The sequence below is a fragment of the Rhineura floridana genome, chromosome 9 (genome assembly GCF_030035675.1).
Source record: "Rhineura floridana isolate rRhiFlo1 chromosome 9, rRhiFlo1.hap2, whole genome shotgun sequence".
In the NCBI taxonomy this organism is placed as follows: Eukaryota; Metazoa; Chordata; class Lepidosauria; order Squamata; family Rhineuridae; genus Rhineura; species Rhineura floridana.
The window spans coordinates 60,038,411-60,064,666 of NC_084488.1; the positions used below are offsets into that span (position 1 = coordinate 60,038,411).

The following is a 26,256-nucleotide window of genomic DNA, read 5'->3' on the forward strand; positions in this document are numbered from 1 at the left end:
TATAGCTGCCCAATTTCCCTGCTTTTTAAAGTTTGGTAGAAATATCTGTGGGCTATAGGTACATTCTTAAACTGCAAGGTTTTTTGCCTGTTAGTGAATAAGTATCTAAGGGGGGGAAAGGTAACATAACAACTGCTTGAAAAGTATTTGTACTAAATTCTACTTCCCATACAATACACCAAGGTTTGCTATATCCCCCCCCTAATTCCTTCTGCATTTTCTAATGCCCCTAATACTCAGTGTTTGTTTGGGTATTGTTTTTTAAACATACCAAGGAATGAAATTGTTTTATAAGTGCAAGTTGTATCATAGAGCATCTGCAGATCCTCAATACTTTGGAAATAGCTTGAACTTTATCTCCTGTGAGTTATGAAAAGCCTCAACAGCTGTTTCTTCTCTTGGGAGGTCTCCAAAGGAAATGAGTGTCTTGTAAATTCATTCCTTAGGCTAAATTCAGCCTAGAGCTTCCTGGCTCACTTATTTGCTTGTTTGAAATTTACATTTTTACTGAGATTATATTTATCAATGACCAGGATGCTAATCCTTGCATTTGTCTGAATGGATTACTTTGATGGCTGTAGGGAAACGCCAGCCATTCTAAAAAGCCCTTTGAGGATTGTTTCGTTAAATAGAAGCCCAGTTCAACTAGAATTCTGTGCATGCCCAAGACTGTGCATGCATTTTGGTTTTCTCTGAGTAACGACCACAGTACTCTTCCATAGGAGTCAGGGAAAGCTACAGTAGTTCAAGCTAAGTCCTTCACAACAGAGGTGCTCAACCTATCAAGGGAAGTCCCAGTGATTCCTGTCAAATATCTTTCCCATAGTGATGGCTATACAGGGGAATTTTCCCACAGTGACCAATAAGCTTTAGACTCACATAAATGCATGCCTAACTGGTGCTTTTTTGGAACTTTCACTAAACCTACTGCAAATACACACTGTTACATAGCATTAAATTAAATCAATTCTGAATAGTAATCAGGGAAAGTCTTCAGCACAGCCTCCTACTAGGAACTGAATAGCTGAAATTACATTTCCTGGGAAATTCTCTCAATGTAGGTAAAGTTGTACCTTCACAGCATCCTCTGATTGGCCCAGAGACCTCTGATGACTTCCCTTCCACTTTCTGGCAGGAAGAATCAGTTTGTGGTAATGAATTACAACTCATTAATTGCATCAGCAGGGCTTCCGTCTAGCTTCCCAACATCAGGGGTTCTGCCACAGACCAAGAGGAGGAGGAGCGAGGTGTGGTGTTTTCCACATGGTGCATAGTAGTGAAACTAATCGGATGCATCTTCTGCTATGCACCCCACCAAGCTCCCCAAGCCTCGCCCCTCCTGCTCAGCAGCAGGGACCCACAGTGTTGGAAAGCCAGGAGACAAAGGAGCCCCGACAGTGCTGCCCCAATGGCAGCTATGGCAACTCACTACATGCTTTTTTGTTGTTTAATGTCCCTTACATCCAATCCTGTCTTCAACAAAATCATCCTCTGTCAGAGTCCCCACCTACCAGGAAGTCCTTTTCTATATCTGGGCACCCCTCACTCCCCATTTTTTTTCATCTTCCCCACTCAGGCTATTCCATGCTCCTGATTCTCTGCAGTTCAGTCTTGTGGGTTGGACACTTGCTGCTCTTTGCCTCTGTTTTCCAAGATGCTCCAAATAGTAATTCGATGAACATGTCTTTAAGATATAGGTTCACGTATACATGTGTATAGATACACAAAAAGACTTGATGACAGGTTCTTAGGGATAAAGCAGACAATTCATAGGAGATATATGACCCTGTTAGGTAAACGGCAACTGCAGGAAGCTGCCAGTTTCAGCAGAGGAATGACAGGAGAAGGGACTAATTAGCTGTTTTCTTTTCTGCCATTTGACCTCTCAGAATCATAATGTTTTAGGCTAGCTTCTCTTTTCTATACTGTGGACAAGATATGGGGACCTGATATCTTTTCCTATGTGAGTGGAAAAGCAGCTTGAGGGTGCAAATTTTGAATGGGAAAATGGCAGAAAGGGTTGGGGTTAAGAAACACCTGCCTCTTTTACGCCTGCATTCCAAATTGCAGCTTCTGATGCAGCTCTTCAGTTTGTGTATTTATTTATTTATTTATTATTTGATTTATATCCCACCCTTCCTCCCAGCAGGAGCCCAGGGCAGCAAACAAAAGCACTAAAAACACTTTCAGACATCATAAAAACAGTCTTTAAAATACATTAAACAAAACAACTTTATAAACATTTTTAAAAAGCTTTAAAGACATCTTTAAAAAAGGGTTAAAACATTTTTTTTAAGTTTTTAAAAAATATTAAAAAGCAATTTCAACACAGACGCAGACTGGGATAGGTCTCAACTTAAAAGGCTTGTTGAAAGAGGAAAGTATTCAAAAGGCACCGAAAAGATATGGCACCTGCCTAATATTTAAGGGGAAGGAATTTCACAGTTAAAAAGTATTAAAAGGGAAACAAGGAACCTGGAAGGGGGATAATGTGGGACACTGGTAACAAATGAAGACAGTAAAGAGTAAATCTTGGCAAATGGCACAGGTAGTAACAAAGGCAATGAAGTGACTACAAAATAAAATATTTTGAATACAATTCCTTTAGCAAATGAATATTATGACCAAGGGAAGGTGGGGAGAAGAAGGTGGTGGATGCGCCATGGTCTTACTGGCATGTGCTGAATGGGACCAGCAGGGCAGGGGTGCATTTGGGACATCAACTGGGCTCAAAAAGTCAACCTATAGAGTAATGGACAATGGAAAGGACCAGGGTGGAGCTGCATTGCTTACCTGGCTTCCCAACACAAAGTTCACTCCTGTTAACTTAGAGGGAGAGGGGCAGGGCAGTGGTGAGGTGGGTGTGGTGTGGGTGCAGTGGCAGGAATGGCGGATTGGCTCTACCACTCTGCCCCCACTGTGCTGACCTCTCTGCCACCTCACCCCTCATCTCTCTTGTTTGGTTACTAGCAGTGACCTCCACACTAGGAAGCCAGGTGAGTAACCCAGCCCCACCCTGCTCTGCCGGCTGCTACTGACCCTAAATGGTTGTTAAATGCCCTATCAGTTGCTGCCAAGCTGTGATAGCCTTTTCCTACTCTTCATACAACGCACCAGAGCAAATGGGAAAGATCACAAAGATTCCACTTATTAGTAGCCTCTAGTGACAAAGGGATGTTCCTTCAACGAACAAAAAATTAAATTTTCCTATGTATCATCTTTTAAAACAATGGAAGCATTTTTCTAGGCCAGGCAGAAATAATCCTATTGTATGAACATTCAAGCTCTTTCCACACATTAATCAAATGTACAATGAGCACACACAGATAAGGAGGGGAATCATGATCCTCCCCCCAAAAAATGTGTTCATTCCACACATGATAAATTTGTAAAAATACTAGCATTGCTACAAGACCTGGAGGGGAAGACACCCAGAACACATAAACCCCTCCAGTATCTTTCAAAGGATAGGAGGCTACATACACTGTTCCCATTCACACGTAGTGCTAAGCCAAATCATGGCTAATCATGAATACATGGGTACTCACAGAAAAAAATTATGGCTGCTTTGCTCCTCCCCCAGTCATTATGTTATCATGCTGCTCAGAGCCAATCCATGGTTTGACTTAGCATTACACCCAAACCCAGGCTTGCGGTTTGCCTTGCTCCTGACAAACCATGAGCTGTAGCCAAGATTTGTGATAGGAGGTGGCTCTGCAGCTGCCAGGAGGATTGATTAGACTACCAAAAGGGAGGGATCCTTCTCTGAGCAATACAGTCAGAGCTCAGGAACGTACACAGCTGAAGAATAAAAAGGCAGCTAGCTGCATTTCCCGGGAAGTGACCAAACAGAGAGAGAGGAAACAGGTAGAGGTGACAGCTTTGAGGACGGGGAAGCCAGAAAGGTGGAGAATGGAGATACCGCATGAGAAAGAGGCTGGGAGGAAGGAAAGCAGGGGCCTGAAGACAGGGACAGAAGGAAAAGCTGGTAGGAAGCTTTAAGACAGAGAGGGAAGAACAGAAGTAGCAGGGGTTGGTAAGAAAGGTCTGGGGGCCAGGAAACTTCCAGAGGTAGGCTTCAGGGAGCAGAGAAGGGATTCCATACATCTGGGAACCTATGCTAAAGGAAGGCCAGGGAACAGTAACAGGGAATACTTACCTCTGGGAATAAAACAAGCAGATGGGATCAATATGAGCACCCAGGCTTGTAAGAGGAAGGGGCTTGTCAAGTGGTCTCTGAAAGTAAGAGACCCCCTGGGGTTCTGGCGATCATAGAGCCTGGCAGAGGGGGCAGGACCTAGCAGTTTGTTCTTTGTTTACTGCTCATAGTTTGTGTGGGGGTGACAAACCAAAAGCCTGCGTTCAGAAATAATACTAAACCAACCATGGCCTACCTCTGGGTAGTACAGCAGCAGAATGACTGAGGAAGGAGCTATGCTGCTGCCATTTTTATTGAGTATCTACACACTTGCATATTCATGCTTAGCCATGCTTTGGCTTACCACTACTGCAAACTGGTCAGCGTGTTTCTTAAATAGATGTTTGGGGTATATGAAGCTTTAAAACTCAAACATAAGCTGCTGGGCATATTGTTGGACATATTTGCAAGCAGTTCTTTGGAGTGCTATAACATGCCAGAGAACATATACTGTGCTGCTATTTTCAAAATGCAAGAAGGCAAATAAGTTACTCCCTGAAGTATCTTAAGTTAACCACCATTTTGTGTTTGATTGATTTTTTGTGTGTGTGGTTTTAATGTAATAATGCCCTTGGGATTTCTCTAATTGCACTTATCTAACAGCTGCCTCTGTTTCATACGCTGCTGTGTATCGTCACCGGCAATATTTTCAGCCCCACATGATATACAAAAGAAGAATTGTATCTTTTTTTCAAAAAGACTAAATTCAATTCACTATTTATGCTTGCCCTTCAAATTAAGTTTCACTTATTTATATTCTTTTACATTTAAAACATGATATCATTTAAAGTTCAAATAAAGGAGTATTAATTAAATAAATATTTGCAACATTTTTTAAAAGATGAAAAATAAAGATATGCAATGGCTGCTACATTTTAAAATGTGTTTAATTCAACTATAGATGTTAACCCAGGTATATGAATTGAAACTTTGTAATCTGCTTATGTATTTTCATATACATCTCATGAAAATGGGATTCTAGCCAGCTTGAAGCCTTTGAGCAATTTTGTATTACGAATTAATACATTAGTAACAGCTATAATCATGTCTACAAGTTTGTAGAACAATACATTTTGGATAATCATAGCTGTAGTTTGAGTTTATTTGAAGTCTCTCATCAATAAGGAATAAAATCAGCCCCACCTTCTCCCTTACCCCTGGATTTATTAATGAACACATATCATGGATAATGAAATCAGCTTAAACTAGATTTCAAAATAGTTCCTTGCATCTATTTTATGTGTTCTTAGTGCCACTGAAGTCAATGGACTTAATATGTGTAACTTAGTGCACAACTGAAATCTTAACTTGAGATAATACAAATGCAAGCTAATAGGAAGGATTTCCCGAGTGAGTGTGTTAATTCTGTTCTTAAATGTGAATTGTTTAGCCAATTTATTTTAGGAACAGGTAGTCAATGTAGCAAAGTACAGATTACTGTGTAAGAGGACTGCCATTACTGCTAGAGTAAGTCCCACTGAATTCAGCAGGGCTTGCTTTTGATAAACATGGATCACATCTTTCATGCTAAAATTACCCTTGAGTTTGCCCACTGATAATTTGCCAAGGATCACTTACCTGTAAAAATTCTCTAACATTTGAGCCCAGCACACGCAAGATGGTGTCATAACCAGATTCTTGACAAAACACAAAAAACATCTTCCCAAACATCTGAAGGATTTCTCCAGCATTAAGGTCTACAGAAAACATGAAACATTTTATATTACCTGAAGGCATCAAGGCCCTTGGAGAGCCAACAAATCACACTTAACGCTTTCTAATGATGTCACAGTTCAGCTTTGGGGAAATGAAGGGATGGCATGTTCCCTGAAGGACTTGGGAGCTTACAGACCATCAGGGCAATTAATGCAGACTGTCTTCCAGCCCGGGGAATTCTTTCTGGTATGATCATGTGAACATGTAACATTGTGTCAAACCAGGAACAGACTGGTATGACAGCCTGCAAAGAGGTCCACACCACTGGGGATGAGTACAGGACTTTCCTACAACTTCTAAGTAGAAATTAAGACAACTAGACCCGTCAAGCCACCTCATTAATATAAGCTAAATACAAAAGCCTTCCCTTTCTTTTATCAATGAAAACTGACATTTCCAGGATGATCACATGGTATCAAAAACTACAAACCACCGGATGTATTAAAGCAAATCAACAAACGCTATGACCTAATTGCATAAACTTCCATTTTTCAATGCTGAAAAAAATAAAGGTATACTCACTAAGGACTTTGCTTGCTGCAGCAACGAGATCATATGTTTTAGAATCATCATAAATAATTCTGACTAGAAACTGCCCTTCTTCATCCAATTGTGCCTCCCGCCTAAAATAAAGTACAACAAAAATATAAAATAGATACATATATGTCAAACATGTCGAAAAATTCAATATTATTGGTGCTTAATAATTCTGAGAACAAAGAGATACTGTTCTGATACTATGAGCAGCTAAGATAACTTTGTTTCAATATTGGAATGAGAAACATATGAGCATTAATAGTTGGATGGATTTTCTACATTTACAAGTAAAAGGCAATGTTTAATGTATTGATGTAGCTGTGTTGATGAACTGATAAAATGAAATAATCATTTTTGCTATAACTGTATGTTAAATAATGTAATTGTAACATTATGGGTGGTATCCAACTAGGTCATTCTCCTAGTAGACCCAGTGAAATCAGCAGACTTAATTTAGATTAACCTTGATTTCAGTGAATGTACTCAGGGTATAACTTAACTGAATATTACCCTATATGATAACAATGTGTGTGAGGGGGTTGTGTATTAAATGTATTTGTTGTTGTTGTTATGTGCCTTCAAGTCGACTACGACTTACGGCGACTGTATGAATCAGCGACCTCCAACAGTATCTGTCATGAACCACCTTGTTGATCTTGTAAGTTCAGGTCTGTGGCTTCCTTTATGGAGTCAATCCATCTCTTGTTTGGCCTTTCTCTTTTTCTACTCCCTTTTGTTTTCCCCAGCATTATTGTCTTTTCTAGTGAATCATGTCTTCTCATGATGTGTCCAAAGTATGATAACCTCAGTTTCATCATTTTATCTTCCACTTATAGTTCTGGTTTAATTTGTTCTAATGCCCAATTATTTGTCTTTTTCGCAGTCCATGGTATGCGCAAAGCTCTTCTCCAACACATTTCAAATGAGTTGATTTTTCTCTTATCTGCTTTTTTTTTCTGTATATATACATTTTAAAATTTAAAACCTTAACAAAATATAATTGTTATTAATAGCCAGTGTTAAATCACCTAAAATCTGGAATAGGCCTGGCCTTTTGTAAATGCAGTCAAGCAGTTAGTTATCTTTGAAAAGGTTAGCTATAGCTAGGTTGCTCTTTGGAGTACATGTGAAACAACTTTACAATGGGCTAAATCCAGTTGGTCTCTTTGCACATGCTGTAGGACTTTTGATCCAGCAGGAGGAATCTTCCAATACAGGAAGGGGTCTGCCAACCCTCCAAAACAGACTTTTGGGGTGCTGGAAACTCTAGGAGGGAGAGGGAATTGGTAAAAATAATTTCCCCTTTTCCTCTTAGCGGACACCTTTGCTGGAGCAACAGTGTTAAGATGACTAATTGGATATTAAGAGGGAAAAGAAAGATTCTGTTGTGGTGCTGACTGATTTATCAAGACAACAATTTGCTGTCAGAAAATACCAGATAGGATATAAGGTAGGTAGATGAATAACATAATTTGTGACCAATTATGGTCATATGGTCTCCAACATCCCTAAATGCAAAACACAAGTGCAACAGTGTCTACTTCAGGTGTAGCCCTCCTGGCTGTCTCATTCCTAGCATGTATAGAACAGGGTATGTAACATGGCGCCCTGCAGATGTTTTTGGACAACTCCCATCATCCCTAGCTACTGGCCATAGTGACTGGGGCTGATGAGAATTATCATCCACATCTGGAAGGTACCACATTGGCTATCCAATGGAAAGTGGGGGAGCACTTTGAAACATTTCATCTGGAGATAAGGGGGAGCATACACCACAACTTCATTGAGATTTAACACACTGGAAATTTTCTAGGAGACTCTTAGCTAGGTTAGACTAGGGATAGTCAATGTGGAATCCTCCAGGTGTTGTTGGGACTTAAACTCACATCTTTCTTGAACATTGCCCGTGCTGGCTGTAGCTGATGAGGAGTTGCAGTCCAAAACCATCTGGAGAGTACCTGGTTGTCTACTCCTAACCTACACTCTGGATGGTTGGGTTTGCTAAACCAGGCTGGATGTTTCTAACAACTCCATTTGTGGTGTTTGGCTGAAATAAGAAGGAAGCTGTTGAACATTAAGGACTATACTAGCAAAAGTCCCAGTATGTCAGCAATGTTAACATCATAATCTATCCCCACCCACTGAACAGAAAGTAGCCTTTTTGCAGAAAGAAGGCACTACTATAGGAGGATAGTTTCTTGATGCTTTCAGGTAAGATGTGTGTTCAGCAACATCTAAGTGTCACCCAACTGAAGAAGAAAAGACGGAGAAATAAGTAAGAGAAATGGCACAATGTAACTCCGAGAAGCCCATTTTTTTCTATTTTTTATTGTGAAGGGCAATATGAGCCCATCCCCCATGCTATAACAAAAAAGCATGAGCTTCAATGTTAAGAGAAATTATGAAAGTAATCCAAGTCTAAAAACTCCCCAAACTACAGTGCATTATGTGAGTTGGGCAGGAGTTGCTTTCCAAATTACCAGCAATGTAACAGATTTCAAAATGTGCCTAACAGATTTGCTCATCCATATTTCACACATTCCATTTGCTACTATGACTGATTTATCAGCTAAGCAGAAGAAGAGACTTGCATTTTTCCTAGCAACAAAATACTGTAGTCTGTGTGGTAATGCTGGGAAAATGCTATTTCCCTAGAAGACTGCTATGTTGTGAAAAATATTTTGCCTCCTTGCTTATACCATTTAAGAAATCATTTTAACCAAATTGTGTTCATTTTGATAAGAACAAATCTTTTTTTTAAAAAGATACTTTTTACATTATTATGCTTCTTACTTTAAAACAAAGCAAACCTTAAAAACAATGGTCTCAATAAATGGTTAATTATTAAGCTAGCTAAATTTGCAGGCTCCCACACCTGCCTCTATTGTTTTTTCTACCAATAAATTAGAACGCACAAATACTATGGCATGAAAAGTCACAGCTTTATTTATGCAAACATTTGGGGCTGAGAGTGAGGCAAGGCAGCAATAAACCCTACAAAACATGCCATTCCCATTGTAAAATAATCAATTGTAATCATAGTAACTGGCAATTTTTCTAAGTCTGAAACAAGTAGATGCATCCTCCAAACATGTTGTCCTTTGGCTGGGAAATCTAATATGTTCCATCAGTGATTTCTTACAACTCTCACCTCTGTAGTATTTGAGCATCAGAGAATTCTCATATGAAAAGCAAAAAACTGTTATTACTGGAAAGTGCTCATCAAGAAGGATTGCTCCAGAAACTTATCAAAGAAAAGATATTTCAGTTTATTGGATAAACTGCTAGCCTAGTATAAATACCAAAAGAAGGTAGCCAGCTTTTCCTGCTTATTGCCAAATGCCCCTCAAGCACAAGCAGCCTAGACAAGGGAATATGGTCAGGTCAGCTGCAAAAATCAGCACACAGTAAGCAGGTTGCACATTAGCATTAAAGCTAACTGAACATGATATGGAGAACAAGCTATGTCACAGTACTTTTGGTGGTTAGTAAAGCTTAGATAGATATTAATTAACTGGTGCACTTAACTGTGCTTCTTTGACACAGATTGAAAAGCATGGTTTTAATTGTTTCTATATATGTTTAATTTTCTCTTAGAAGAAAAACATAATGACTGCTGTTTTTCCATTATGAAGGTTTGTCTTCTAAGCTTTAGTGTGTCAAGCAGATGCTACAGCAGGGAATGCAAGGCCAAACAACTCCTCTAAAGAGTTAAAAGGAAAAGCAGTCGCTTGAAGGCTCAACCTGTTCAACACATGCTTGATATTTTCTCTATGCAGAAAATGTAGCAACAGACTACTGGTTATTTCCTTTGTTTATTTGGCCATTATCAGACTCTAGAGAAAGTGGCGACTCCCCAAAAAAACTTTACAGAATGTCTCGACTATATTAGCAAGTTGTGAAATAAGCCTTGAAATAACGGATGTTGTCCTTACATTTTTCCTTTACTTACTTTTAATCTACACATAACCTAGATTTACCATTTTTCATTTGGAAAAAAGAGCTTAATATCAGAGGACACAATCTAGCTTAAGTTAGGAATATTTAAATCTCAGTAACTGCAAACAGAAAAGTTATGCACGTGCCAAACTCCCTACCTTTGACATCTGTGGGACTATTAACTGTCTGAATCATGTCTACAATAAGCAGTCTCCATGCATTCTTCTCCACACTAAGCATGTGCTGAAATTAGACACCTACTGAAGACATTTCTGTTTAAGAAGGCTTTCCCTGAGGTATAACTCAGTCATTCATAGAATATCAATGGTATATCTGCACCTATTGTTTTATTGTTTTTAGAATCTGTAAATATGGTTTCTTGGGCTTTTTAGAGTTTGTTGAAATTATTTTATATTGTTTTTAGAACAAAATTAATGCTATGGACTATGAATTTGTTAAATAAATAAACAGTTGAATCTTTATCTTAAGAGCTGCCACCAACTTTTTTTTTCTAATCCATTTCCCTCTCTCCCCTGCCTTTTGTAGGAAACTACAATGGCTTGACATTTAATTTTCAAAGAGGTAATCTTGGGCTTTGGCAAATAGCTCTCAATTCCAGTTGTGGAGGGTTGGTACTAACCTCTTATATAGTATCTATCTGTCTATCCATGATATGTTATATGGCAGGGATGGGGAGACTCTGGGCCACACTCCAATCTGGACAACCTTCCAGAGGCCACATGCTGGTGGTGGGCAGAGCTAGAGGCACAAGTGGGTGAAGCAACGAATGCAAATTTAACCTTTGTGCAGTAGGCTAGCTTCTATGCACACTTACAGATTCTTCTTCTCTGTCCTCCATCTAGGCAACCAGAAGGCATTATCAGAAGTCAAGGACACATCAAGAAAGGTATGAAGTACGGCTGGTGAGGGGTGTGCCCTGGGGGAAGGGGTGTAGCTGAGGAAGAAGTGGGCCTGGGGCGGAGTCCCAAGGGCCAGATAGAGAGGCCTGGGGGTCTGCATTTGCACACACAAACCCCAGGCCTAAGGTTCTCCATCTCTGTCATATAGTGTGGAAGATGATGCTGATGATTTATTAGACTTGCTAGTTGCTTGTTACCCAAAGATCTTCAAGCAACTTATGGCACATTTAAAACATAGTACATTAAGCCACAAAGACATAACAAAACAACCCCCATAACAGTCACAAGAAGCTTTGGTAGCACACTAGTAACAAAACATCATCATCTTTGTCTATCAAGAGACTGGAGAAAATAATATGATGAAACATCTATAACTGCACATCTATACACTGGTTTAAAATCAGCTGTGCACCAAATGGACTGTGCATCCTGCACTTAGGGTAGTCTGATTTACAGAGAATAGGCCAGTATTTGAAGGAGCCCTCTATCTGAAGAGCTGCCTGGTCCAAATCGACCTTAAAGATGAAGAATCATAAGAGGGAAATAGGGGCCTTGAAGTAACCCACCAATAGCTAGCACCAGGACAGCAAGGTACACAGGTCACGTGGTTAGTTTTCCCTACTATTGTGAGATATACTGCATTTCTAATTAAATTATAGTAATTATTTCCAAATCTGCATCTATAGGTATAAATTAGCATATGCAAATCTGTGTCCTCTTTTCGGGGGGGTGCTGCATAAGCCTTATCTGCATTGCACCACTGGTGTCTGGCTGATACAGTATGTAATCACTGGTACAACTGTTTGTTGAAATGTGGCCAGGTCTGGTATTGGCACCAGAGTCAAATTGTCTGGTGCCACAAATGCATATTTAGAGGGACAGGGTGTGGGAAACTGTTCCTTTTATCCTGGAGCTGCAGCAACTGAGGAAAGGGCTATATCTCAGTGATAGAGCACATACTTTGCCAGCAAAAGGTCATAAGTTAAATCCCTGGCATCTCCAATTAGTGTTGAAAAAGACTCCTGTCTGAAACCCAGAGAGCTGCTGCCAGTCAATGTAGATGGACCAGTAAGACAGCTTCCTGTGTGCAAGCACAGTCCTCTCATAGCATGAGTGATACATAAAAGGTAAGTTTATTTAGACCCTTTTCAATCAGGCTTCAGGCCTGGTCATGGGACAGAGACTGCCCTGGTTGCCCTGTTTGATGACCTACACCGGGCATCGGACAGGGAGAGTGCATCCCTGTTGGTGCTGCTGGACCTCTTAGCGGCCTTTGATACCATCGATCATGGTATCCTTCTGAGCCGACTTGCTGGGATGGGTCTAGGAGGCACTGTTCTACAGTGGCTCTGTTCCTACCTAATGGACAGGACCCAGAAAGTAGTGCTGGGAGACTACTGCTCGACCCCCTGGCCATTGGCCTACAGGGTACCTCAGGGTTCCATTCTGTCTCCCATGCTCTTTAACTTTTATATGAAACCACTGGGAGATGTCATCCGGAGATTTGGAGTGTAATGTCATCAATATGCTGATGACACTCAACTCTATCTCTCCCTTCCATCTGATGGCAAGGTGGGAGTGCTCATCCTAAACCGGTGCCTGGAGGCTGTGAAGGGCTGGATGTGGGAGAACAAACTGAAACTTAATCCAGACAAGATGGAAGTGTTGCTGGCCAAGGGAAAAACTGCCCCAGGGATAGGGTTGCAACCTGTTCTAGACGCGCTCCCCTTGAAAGAGCAGGTCTGCAGTCTGGGAGTTCTTCTGGATCCTGCCCTGCTGCAGGAATATCAGGTGGCTGTGGTAGCCAGGGGTGCTTTTGGCCATCTCAAAATGGTCTACCAGCTGCATCCATTCCTGGAAGCAGCTGATTTGGCCACGGTGACACATGCATTGGTGTCATCGAGGCTTGATTACTATAACACACTCTACATGGGGCTGCCTTAGAAAACAATTTGGAAACTACGGTTGGTCCAAAATGCAGCAGCCAGAATGTTAACTGGAGCACGGTGAGGGAGCAAATCACCCCTGTGCTTTATCAACTCCACTGGCTCCCAATTTGTTTCCGAGCCCATTTCAAAGTGCTGGTTTTGACCTTTAAAGCCCTAAATGGCCTTGGACCAGTGCACTTAATGGACCGCTTACGTCCATATGTTCCTACCCTGGATTTAAGATCATCTACCTCTGGTCTCCTCTGCGTGCCTGGAATGAAAGAAGTTAGATTGACAAGCACACAGGAGAGAGCTTTTGCAATGGTGGGTCCCAGACTTTGGAATTCCCTGCCCCAAGAAGCCTGCTTTGCTCCCTCCCTGATGGTCTTCCGGAAACTTGTAAAAACTATTTTGTTCCGGAGAGCCTTTGATTGGGACTGACGGGTCAGCCTGACACTGTTTTATGTTTTTTATCTTTTATTTTTATCTTTTAAGTTCTTTTATTCTCACTTTCTCATATGTGTATGCATATACATGTATGTATGTTTGTATGTGTATGCATAATGCATTTTGTGTATTTATGTGCATAATGCATTTTATATATTTTAATAGTATTTTATGCATTTTAAAGTTAAAGAGAAAAACACGAAAGCAGGACTACAGCTGAACATTAAAAAGACTAAAGTAATGACAACAGAAGATTTATGTAACTTTACAGTTGACAATGAGGACACTGAACTTATCAAGGGTTATCAATACCTCGGCACAGTCATTAACCAAAATGGAGAAATCAGAAGAAGGTTAGGACTGGGGAGGGCAGCTGTGAGAGAACTAGAAAAGGTCCTCAAATGCAAAGATGTATCACTGAACACTAAAGTCAGGATAATTCAGACCATGGTATTCCCGATTTCTATGTATGGATGTGAAAGTTGGACAGTGAAAAAAATGGGTAAGAGAAAAATCAACTCATTTAAAATGTGGTGTTGGAGGAGAGCTTTGTGCATACCATGCATGGACTGCGAAAAAGACAAATAATTGGATGTTAGAACAAATTAAACCAGAACTATCACTAGAAGCTAAAATGATGAACCTGAGATTATCATACTTTGGACACATCATGAGAAGACATGATTCATTAGAAAAGATAATAATGCTGGGAAAAACATAAGGGAGTAGAAAAAGAGGAAGGCCAGTCAAGAGATGTATTGATTCCATAAGGAAGCCACAGACCTGAACTTACAAGATCTGAACAGGGTGGTTCATGACAGATGCTCTTGGAGGTCACTGACTCATAGGGTCGCCATAAGTCGTGGTCGACTTGGAGGCACATAACAACAACATGCATTTTAATTTACTGTAATGTTTTGTATTTTTATTGTGTATTTTATTACAGTGGTTCCCAACCTTTATGAGCATGGGACCCCCTTTATAAGCTGAAATGTTTTTGTGACCCCCTCCCCCCAGGGAGGCGGGCTGGCTGCCAGGAAGGAAGGGGGAAAGCAGCCTTTCTTTGCAGGCTTGCTTCTTTTTGCTTCACAGAAAGCTCTCTCCTCTCATTCTAAGTAAGGGCATTGCCAGTACCGGCAGTGCAAGGAGACAGGAATCAGTGATAGTAATCCCCTCTTCTTCCTGGTAGCTCCACCCTCAGCCTCCTTTGGTATCTGCCATGTATTTTATAGGCAGATGCCTGCCCTTAGTGCACCTGAAAGACACTCTGGTGCTTCAGCAAAAGGCCTCCCCTCTCATTTGGAGCAAAGGGGAGGTGTCGTCTGCAGCGGCAGTGGAAAGCAAACAGTGTAGAAGGAGTGAAGACTTTTTAAAAAAATTAATAACTAATTCATTTCTTTACTGTTCACAGCCCCCTCTGGATTACTTCCCAGCCCTCAGGTTGGGAACCATTGTTTTATTATATATGTGTGCGATTTTATTGTAGCCACCCTGAGTGCCCTATTGAAGGATAGAAATATTTTAAATAAATAAATAAAATAAAGTTTTGCATTTATTTATATAAAACTTTTACTGTTCTATCCTATAAGTAGAGCTGCAGCCCTTCATCAATCAATCTAAAACTTTTTGATCAACCAAACAAGCATCCCTGATTAATTGGACAACCTTTTTTATATATAAATTATGTTAATTTTGTTTCGTTTAAGTCCATATGAAAACTGCCAATGTGAGTCCCCATCTCAGAATAGGCATTCTCCTTTCACTCTCACATAGGAAGGAGTGCCTCTAAGATGGTACCTCGGGGAAAGACAATGTACAACATGCTCTATTTACAACAGCATAGTTCATTTACAGAAAAAGGAAATATGCCCACAAAGACGGTGCTTCCTTTCCCTCTGCCCTTCTACATTGCTCCCACATTCTACTCTTTAGACCAGTTTTCACCAAACCACATCCACCTGACATATGTGACATCCACTGTGGGGTAGGTATCATACAATAAAACATTCTAGAAAATCTTTTTTTAAAAGAAATGACCCTTGGATGAAAATCAAAGCCTCAGTGCATATTTTCTAGAAATATGAAAGAATGTAAAATGCTAGTCCTTCACATGAGAAGAGTGCTACTGGAGAAAGCAGTCATCCACAAGATTTTCATTAGATACCTCCAAAAGAATAAAAATATTCTGCATCTAGTCTGAAGGAAAAAGCTGCAACGTATATGTTCCTAAACTCAATGACAATGAAAAATGCTATTAAACTAAGCAGCTGCAATACTGAGGGGGAAAAAACTTTTACAGAAATTCTTAGGCAATGGAATTTGTGTTCTCAGTCTATGGGCATTACTCTGATCTCTCATCACTAACAAAACATTTTATCTAATAAAAGTTAATGCACTTGGTTTTCTTAACTTGTATGATGGATTTCTCCCCCTCCTACCATCAGCCTTTCCTTTGTTCTATACTAACTACACTGGCGTTATAACCTAAGAGTCTGAAATTAGCTAAAATATAATCCATCTGTGTCTTCAGAGAAGATTAAATTGATGACAGAAGCATAATTTTCTTTTCAGTATTGGCATTGTTAACTCCCTGAAGCATTACTTTAAAAATGCATGGAGGAAGAAAAAACAATTGTGGCCATTAATTTTTGGTTACTGAAAAGACCTCATGGCCTCTTGGGCTGCATACTGAAAAGAAAAAACACAGATACACACAAAAGATTTCATGATTCAATTCTTATTAGGATTAGTCTTCTGGTTAACCCGCCCCTTCTTTTCCATCTCTGCCAACATTTGAGAGAATTCCTTGAAAACAGTTCACCAGTGATATTTTAACCCCGGTTCAATTGTCCTACATGCCTCAGTCAGGATCTTCTCTCTGTTGCAGGGATGTGGGGAAAGGGGCACTTATTTTCACTTGACGTGGGAATGCAGATATGTGCAAGAGTTCTGGTATTTAGTTGTCAAAGAGATTAGCCTAATTGAAGGCCAAAACTTTTTTTGAGATCCCAGACTATGTTTGTTATCTTTGTTTATTGATCCGAGATTATGGTTTGCCTTATAAAACATCAATAATTTATTTGTTGACTAGTAATGTCTCAAGGTCGGAAAGATACCTCAATATGATAATTAGTTTAGCAAAGCATTTTTAATAGCTATTTCAGAGAAATTGATTCACCAGGTGCAGATGGTTAGAGGGAGTGCCAATTCAATGGCTTTTGCAGAAACTTGATGGCCTTTTGTGTCTTTCATAGCTTGACAGACATATGATTAGCCCAACAAAATACTAATTTATTTGGCATTCCTGATGGTTTGTAAAGATGACTGTTAAATTGCTAAGTAAAATATTTTACCCCCATTCTGCCCAATGTATTTTAAGTTGAAATTGGTTATGTTGCAATTATGCACTCTTCCAACCTCTTCTTATGTATTGTACTGAATTGCAATGTTTGGTTTCCTCCTTTTGTTATTTGTGTGTTTGTGTACAGTGTTGTTTGTGGTATCTTCTAATAAAATAACTGAACATTTTTTTTTAAAAAAGGATTAGTCTTCTGCTCTCACTGCAGATGAGCCATTCAGTAATAAGATGAAAAATCGTATCACTGCATTGCTGTACCTGCTTTATGGAAGGAGTCTGGTGAGTCTACACCACTTACAAAACCAAATTATTGATGCTATGGATCAGGATGGGTTTTGCTGCCTTTGCCACTATACTCCAATGGCAATTGGCCAATACTTGCATTAATATAAAACAAAAGTTTGGTAGATGCTTCAGCAGCAATAGTATTTATTTCACTGTGCCTGTACTGGTTTCGGGTTTAGGATCTTTTGCCTCCTTTCAGCATGAGGTCCAGTTATAGAACACAGTACAAGGTGTCAGGACCAATGCTCATAGCATGAATTAAACTGAGGAAACAGCCCTTAGACTCTGATCCAAATTAGGGCATATGCACACCATGGCTATTTTAACTGAAGAAAAAAGCATGGGAGATCCAATCACAGATCTCCCACATCATGTCTAGTTTGACCCCAACTTGCTTGCTAAAAGCATAAAATACATTTTTGTACACCCAGAAACATCTCAATGAAGCCCAAGGAGTGGCATACAGAACTGCATCTTCTGCTTAAATGAATGAGAATAGAATAGAAATACATGCAGAGAAGATGGTCCATACAGACATCAGCTACAGATTTGTGAAACAGTGCTAAAGCTAACACTTCTCTGGCATCAAGACCTCACTTAAAATGCATTATAATTCGCTGTCCTCCAAGTATTGCCAGGTGTGTGGATTGAGAGAAACTTTATGTAAATTGTAATGGGATTGTCCAGAGGTAGAGAGATTACGGTTTTACATTCAAGGCATCATCTCAGATTTGATTAAACAAGTGCTCACCTCTGAACATTTGCTAACATTACTTACTGACCCTTGGAAAAATAATTCTGCAAGAATTTGGTGTTAATATTGTTAGAAGCTCCCTGCATTGAGGTAGCACATCACTGGAAAATACAAGCAAATTGTGCTACCACAGGATGATTTGCCAAGACATGGCAACTGATATTCTCAGAATCCTTAACTCATCAGAATAGGCTGGACAGGAGCCTAACCAAGCAGGACTTTACAGAAATATGGTATCCATTTGTGTCATGTATAAATGTGAGAACCAGTACTCAAGGGACTCCAGGCTGTCACAACTCATTTTGGAGAGATTTGCTGTCCTAAAGGGATGTGTTACTATCACAAGGGGGGTGTTATATTGTATGCATTTTTCAGTAGTACAAAAACATGACTCTTTGCAATACTTGTTTATATTGTTTTTTTATTGCTATACACTGAAAACTACAATGAAATATATTGGGGGAGAGAAAGAATGAGCAGCTATCACAAGCAGGATGGTTATGTCTATCCTCTCTCAGTAACTCCTAAACCTTAGTAGACTATAAACAATCTCATCCCACTTCACCACAAAGAATATGGGACTAAGATATCATTTAGCCAACTCTTCACATCATTCGGATTCCTTTGGAACAAGAGTCATAATTCAATGAATCAAGATCACTGTTTTTCAAGTAGATAGACACTTTCTAAATATTTTTAAACTGTAGGAACATGCACAGGGACAACCAGCTTTAGTTATTTGAAGAGAACAGGGTTTGTATAGATAAGAAACAAGGGGGGGGAATGTGGAACAATCCCCTGGAACACCTAGTGTAGAGACTGTTTGTTGCTAAAAGCAAAGTTGTAAAGGTTGGCTGAACATCTTTGCTTCTCACACATGCTCTCTCTCTCTCTCTCTCTCTCTCTCTCTCTCTCTGTGTGTGTGTGTGTACAAATGAGAACAGCAGGCAGCTAACTTTTCTTTTTTGCCAGAGGGCTGCATCTCCTTCCAACAAATCCTCAGGTGGCCATTGGCCACAGTTGGCATGGCCAAAAAGTGGTTGGGGCCACCCCATGTCTCTCACCTGCCTCCATTAGGAGGCTCAGTTTGCTATAGAATGTATGGCTGAAATATGAAAATAGAAACAATCTTGTCTATCATAGCCTTCTGAGATTTCATCTATACTTTCAATGCAAAAATCCTTCCTAAAGACATGAACACTGTTTTGGAATGCAAATTGATAAGCGGTCTGTAAATTCTGTAAACAAACAAAAAGAAACTCCTATTCTTCTGTATTTTATATTATATAATAAGTGAATTAAATTTGGGAAGTTACAGCTTCAAAAAAACCTCACAAACTTCATGGGGAAAATGTATTTTCTTCAAATTGAGGACCCACTAATAATTGATGCACTCTTCAAACAACTTTCAGTTGGCATGTAAAACTAGTCTGAATTAGCCTTAAGGATTGAACCTGAAAGCGTCTGGGAACCTCACAGAAACCTCACAATTTTCAACCTTAGAAAAAGGTTAGTTTTGCTCTCTCTTTGGCTTCAGTGGTTGCACCAGATGCTCAAGAATTCTTATTTGATTTCAAGCTGAAACAAAGGAATGACAACTGTTTGCATAATGGAAGGTATGTTTTACACCTTCCCAAACCATTTGCAACAATGCAATTATCACCACATGATAGTGTCACTACATATCATGCTGTGATGTTCCACACTTGTATGTTAAAATGTTGTATGTGTTAGTGTTGTTACATAAGGCGAGTTAGTATATTAGAATGAATAAGGTAAGTGGTGAGTGTTGGGAGGGGGAATGAGTGAGACAGAATGTTGGCAAATGCTGTTTGTGATTGGCTGGGGTTGAGAGTTTTGTACTTGAGCGTTTGGCAGTTGAACTTCAGCAGTTAGGGGATTGACTTGGAAGAGATAGGGCACAGACTTGAGAGGGATAGAGTTGGAAGGGTAGTTACTAGTGGGTAGTGAGGCAGGGTCGTACTTAAAGTAGTTATGGAACATAGTGTATCATATGAACTGAAGAACAACAATCTGTAACCACATACTTGAGAAACTGAGTTAAAACTATTCTTGTTTTGTTCATATTTTCTGTTAAATAAATCTGTTGGTTTTAAAAGACACTCCTGGTTCTTAGCCAGCTAGCACAAGGAATGCAAGTGTTGGCAAAACAGAAACAAAGGTGGAAACAGTATCAAATGGTGGTAGCGCAGTTTACCATAAAGAGTAACTGTAATAGGTAACGGGGGATCAACCCAGGGCTGTGATCTTTTAGAGACATAGAGGTACACAGGCTTGACTGTATACCTGGACATTTGTTAGCAAAGGCTGGGGAGGAAATAAGGAAAAGACCATAATAGCAGCATTGTTATAGAGCATGTGACTGATAAAAATGCTTAGCAGCTATTTGCAGGATTAACAGGTCTTTTGGACTGGGCCTAAAGGTTCAGTACTGTTATGGGTTTGAGATGGATGATTTCTATGAGTCCCTTTCCAGCCTCTGATTTGGAACCCTGCAACCTGGGAGTGAGAAACCCACTCTGCTGGTCAGAGGAGTTCCCTTTGTTAGTCTAACAGAGTGGCCAGGTGAGTAAATGGGCCTATCAAGTGCCCATTAACTGGGCCAGGGAGATCCTATTGTTATTGAAACTCTTCAGGAGAAGAGGCCAAGGAGAGGCTTGTGTTTTTAGATGAGGCTGAGGAAAGGCTGAGAACTGGAAGCAGGCAGAGAGGCTGGCTCCCTGCACCATGGCTTTAGGGTGCCTCTTGTAAGCCTGATGGAAAAGCAACATACTGGACTGCTGATGCCTTGAACCCCTCCAACTTAAGCTCAGGTTGGAATGTGTGTAAATAAATAAATCATTTCATAAAGACACCAAAGTCTCCTCCGACCTTCTTTCCAAGGAAACCAAACCCTGGGTAAATGCAGAGACCCCTGGAGATCTTGCTGCTCGGACATTGGGGTGGCACACAACAGTACTATGAAATAAAGCTCAATCCAATCTAACTCTTTCTGCTGGCTTCATCAGATATGGGATCAGATTTTTTGTTTTGTTTAAAGCATGGCTAAATTCCTTTGCTACATCTGCAGAGCCTCCTTTCTATCCTTTGACTATTCTGAATGACAGACAAAATTTAGTGATAATTGTGGTCAAGTACTGGAATTCCTATGCAAATCCTAGTATCTAACCACAAAGGTATTAACATCAGTAACTGTAATTTTCTTAATATGCTGGTTAGAAACCAGCCTGGTGCAACAATCTTTGGAAAACTCTCATCTGCAGCTGGGCCTGGTTTCTCATAAAGTTCATCCGGTATAGTAGCAAGCTTTTTATGTCTACATGTGGGAGGTTTTCTTTGACAATGGCTTCCAAGTTAAACAAATAGAAAAACAATGTCATCTATGATTGATGTCATTGTTATACTTTTCTTTTCAAAACAGGGTGTGCTTCAGTGCCTAGCTACATAGATTAATGTATAGAAAACCCAATAAATAACTTCAGCTCCAGAACAGAAAAAGGAGCTTAACTTCTGCCTACTCTCCATAATCAACTTGTCTTTTGAAAATGCATCTATTTTTGAGAATATAATATATTATTATATATGTCAAATGATAGCTGTGCTGTAAATAAATACAATTAACTAAATCCCTGCCAAGTATTTGAAAATATATATTTGTCTCAAATCATTTGTAGTGGAGGTATTAATTTACAACAATGAATAAATGTTTGGCAACTCTTTCAAGCCCTGAAGTATTTTTATATATCACCAGAACATGAGAATGAAAAAATAAAAATGAATAGAATACATTGTTTTCATAATTGCCCTCTACCTTGCAGAATGATTCTTCTAAAACACCTCAGCAGAAAGTAGTCATCAAGAGACAATGGGGTTGACTAGGCCAAAGAGTAGGCAACTTGCAGACTGTATCTGACTCATCAAGGCCCACACTACCCTGTTGCTCTCCCTACAACAGGAAAACTTAGCTGAGGATTTGGAAGACAGCAGAGTTCAGTAACAAGTTTGAGCACTCAATGTTATTTCACTCTGAGGAAGAAGGATAACTTTAGGCTGCAACCCTAAGCATACACTATGGAAAATAATTCCTAATGAGACACATTTCTTCTTCAAAGTCATTTGTTCAGCATTCACACATCTTTTCTTCCAGCGCCCAAGTAATTTTGCTGCTTGAAGCAGAGCACCCCCCCACTAGGTCAAACTTTTAAAAGTTCAGATAACAATTGGTTCCTTAATCAGTTCCCCAAATTCCATCATATGAAGCAGCTTGTTTCTTCTTACGTCGTGGTAGGGCTAGTCCTGTTTTCTTCCAATTATATTTTATTTTCCTCCTATCTCAAGATATTTTATACCTGGCTTTCTTGGTTTACTTCTCCAATTAGGTTTACTCTGGAAAGGGAAGAGGTGAGTGTGAGGCGTCCTTCCCTGGCTCTCCCTGTCAGGTTCCTACCTGCTCGTGGTTACTGCCTGTCTCTAGGCACCACCAGGGACTCCACCAGTCCGGACCGCACTCTCTTATGGTTTACCTATCCACTCTAGCACAGATCTCAACAGATCCCCCTGCTAGGCAACCACCAGTAATGTCCCAGTACTAGTATTCCCAGAGACTCTGAATACTGGTATTGTTATTCTCTTCACCGCTGCCACCATTTGTTACAGTTCCCCTTCAGCCTTGGTCATTACCTTACCCTCCCTTCTGGTCTGTGAAACCCCAGCCAAGGATCAGGCCTTTGGTAAACCAAATTAAGTATTTATTACAGATAACAAAGCTAACAAGATTAACAAGATTTCTTCTTAAGGCACATAAGCATATGGTTTTACTCAATACTAATCCGAACTCCACCTCCCTCCTGGCAAACAACTCTCTAAACCCCACCAACCAACCCACTCAGTTCTCTTCTCCCCCCCGATTCCACTCTCACTCTTCCTTTTATACATTCAGCCATTTTAAACACTCAGCCAATCATCTCGCATTCTACTGCCCATTCACTCCCCCTCCTCTTTCACTCCACTTACCATGTATCTTCTAAAACAACAACACTTACCATACATACATTAATATAGGAACATCACATTTCCCCCCCCCCCTTAAACAACAGCAGAGTATTATTCCTGCTCCAGGATTTATACGTCGCGTTAACAAATAAAAGTCTCTATGGGGAAAATGTCTTTCTTTGTTCCTCTGTCTGGTCACGTCACTGCAGTCCCAGCCACTTGCCTGGAAAGTCCATCGGCCAGTACATTGTCCTTGCCTTTTATGAACTGGAAGTCCACTTGATAGTCCTGTAGGGCCCAGGACCACCTCTGCAGCATAGTGTTATGGTTTTTCATAGTCTGCAACCATAACAAGGCCCGATGATCCGTAGTCACTGTGAAGCTTCGTCCCCACACGTATGGGCGCAACTTGTTCAGTCCCCACACGACCGCTAGGCACTCCTTCTGGACCGATGAATAGTTTTTCTCCCTTAGCGTCAGCTTGCGACTCAGGTATGCCACTGGATGTCTGGTGCCTTCTCTCTCCTGTAGCAAGACGACTCCCAGCGCCAAGTCCGACGCATCTGTAGCCACGATGAATGGTTTCTCATAGTCTGGTGCTATTAATATGGGTCCTTGGCACAAGGCTTGCTTCAGTAGATCAAAAGCCTTCTGACATTCATCCATCCATACCACACGCTCAGAACACTTCTTTGTTAATTCATGCAAGGGGTTGCGATTTCCCCAAAATTTCTCACAAACTTCCTATAAAATCCAGCCACACCTAGAAATGCCCTTACTTGTTTTTTGGTTGAGGGGATCGGCCACGCTTGTATTGCCTCCACCTTGCTCCATAAGGGGGTGATTTTCCCACTCTCCACCTTATGTCCTAAATAGATTACTTCCTTTAGTCCAAACAGGCATTTCTTAGCTTTTATTGTGAGGCCTGCTTTTCTTAAGGCCTCCAATACTGTTGTCAGGTGTTGGACATGCTCAGGCACCGACTTGCTAAAAATGGCCACGTCATCGATATAGGCCACTGCAAAATCTGACATGCCTCGCAACACAGTATTGATTAGCCTCTGAAATGAACTTGGTGAGTTCCTTAGTCCCATGGGTAAAGTCACAAACTCATATAACCCATCTGGTGTACTGAAGGCAGTTTTGGCTCTGGATTGCTCGTCTAGTTCCATTTGCCAAAATCCTTTACAGAGATCTAGTGTAGAGATAATGGTTGCTGCCCCCAATAACTCTAACATTGCGTCTACCCTAGGCATAGGATACGCATCTGGGACCGTGATTTTATTGATTAGCCGATAATCAATGCAAAACCTTGTCGTTCCATCTTTTTTTGGAACCAGGACAATACTTGAGGCCCAGGGACTGATGGATTCCCTGATCACTCCTAATTCCAGCATATCTTCCACCTCCTTTTTGATCTCATTCAAAACTTTCCCATTCACATGGTACGGAACAGATCTGATTGGGGCATGATCTCCAGTATCAATGGAATGTATAACTATACTGGTTCGGCCAGGTTTGTTGCTAAAGAGATTCCTATAGGTTTTCAAAACTCTCAGAATCTCTTCTTTTACTTCCTCCTCTACCTCCTCTGACCATTCCACTTGATCTACCCCTCCTTTGTCTTTGCTTTCCTGTACCAAATCTGGAAGTTCAGGCCCACTTCCCTCAGGGAATAAGGTAACTTGCAACACCTTTGCATCCCTGGTATGGTAAGGCTTTAACATATTTACATGAACCACTTTGCTTTTGTTTAATTGGTCTGTGGTGATTACATATGTCACTGTGTCAAGCCTTTCTCTGATGGTATATGGTCCTTCCCAGTTAGCCTGTAATTTGTCATGTTTCCTGGGTATGAACGCCATAACCATATATCCCACATCATACACACGTTCCCTGGCTGTTCTGTCATACCAGTAACATTGCTTCTCCTGTGCTTGACTCAAATTCTCTTTCACCACTTCCATCATTTGTTTCACTGGTTCACATTCACCCTTTCTCTCAGCAGGCATCCACAGTCTATATAAAATCCCATTCTCACACACAACTTGATTCCTCAGTTTGTCAGTGAAAGGAATCTGTTGGGTCAGGGCTTGTTCCTTTATCTGCTTCAAACTTATATCTTTATGCAGCTCTTCCCTGAATTGGTCTGCTTCTTCCCCAGAGACCACTTGAGACAGTTTGTCTCCTTCAGCAGGCCTGCTAGTGGTTGCTATGGTGACCTGAGGCTGGTTAACAGATTCCACCCTGTTTGTTTCAGCCCCCCTTAATATGGCTTCTTTTTCTCTGCCAAGTTGCTGTCTGGTCACTACATAGATCTTTCCTTGGGTGCCCATTACATCCCTTCCCAGTATTACTGGTTCTTGTTGCTGGGCATTAATGCCTACTTTATATCGGCCCTCTCGGCCTCTCCAAGTCATATCCACCAGGGCCACAGGCAAACTTTCTGGTTGACCTCTCACTCCTTGGATAGTCACAGTTTCCTGAGGTAATATTACCTCAGATTTTATTAAATCTGGCCTCAGTAATGTCTGAGCGGCACCAGTATCAAGCAATGCCCAATAATTTGCCCCTTGTACACTCACTTCCTCTCTCAGACTTGAATCAAGGTCTGTTACTTCTGTCCAGTTTATCTGGCAGAACTGAACCTTTTTCGCTGTTTCTAAAGCCTTGGGCTCTGTTTTCACTGTCCTTGTCTGAGCAGGATTACTAATGGGGTTGGCAACCTCACATTGAAAACGTAGGTGCCCCGGTCTACCACATTTGTAGCATAATTTCTCCTCACTTTTAGGGTACACAGATCCACTCTGGGGTGTCCTGTGCCCTTCAGATTTTAATGGAGGACTCACTTGCTGTGGTACCACATCCCTTCTGCCAGCACTATATGGTCTGGGTTTAAACTCTCTTGATGTTTTCCCCACCCAGCCAGTTCTATTGGAGGCGAAGTGATCCGCCATCTCTGCGGCCTCCTGCACAGATGTAGGGGAACGGTCTTTGACCAGGAGCCTTATTTCTGGTGGTAACTGATGGTATAATTGATCCAGTATCATGAGGCTTTTCACCTCTTCCACTGACTGAGCTTTGGCACTACTCATCCACTTTCCAAATATATCCATCAACTTTGCTCCCAGTTCCACAAAAGACCTCCCTGTCTGTATCTG

At 40.7% G+C, this 26,256-nt stretch overlaps 1 protein-coding gene across 4 annotated transcripts in view; it reads right to left on the bottom strand.

Annotated features, from left to right (window-relative positions):
* The window catches only part of GUCY1B1 (guanylate cyclase 1 soluble subunit beta 1), a 77,455-nt gene that overhangs the window by 33,735 nt on the left and 17,464 nt on the right, over nucleotides 1-26,256 (bottom strand). For all 4 annotated transcript variants that reach the window (XM_061584461.1, XM_061584462.1, XM_061584459.1 and 1 more), the window contains 2 exons: nucleotides 6,437-6,537; nucleotides 5,777-5,895 (listed from right to left, as the gene is read on the bottom strand). In XM_061584461.1, the coding sequence (XP_061440445.1) occupies nucleotides 5,777-5,895; nucleotides 6,437-6,537 (220 nt within the window). The remainder of the gene's footprint in view (nucleotides 1-5,776; nucleotides 5,896-6,436; nucleotides 6,538-26,256) is intronic.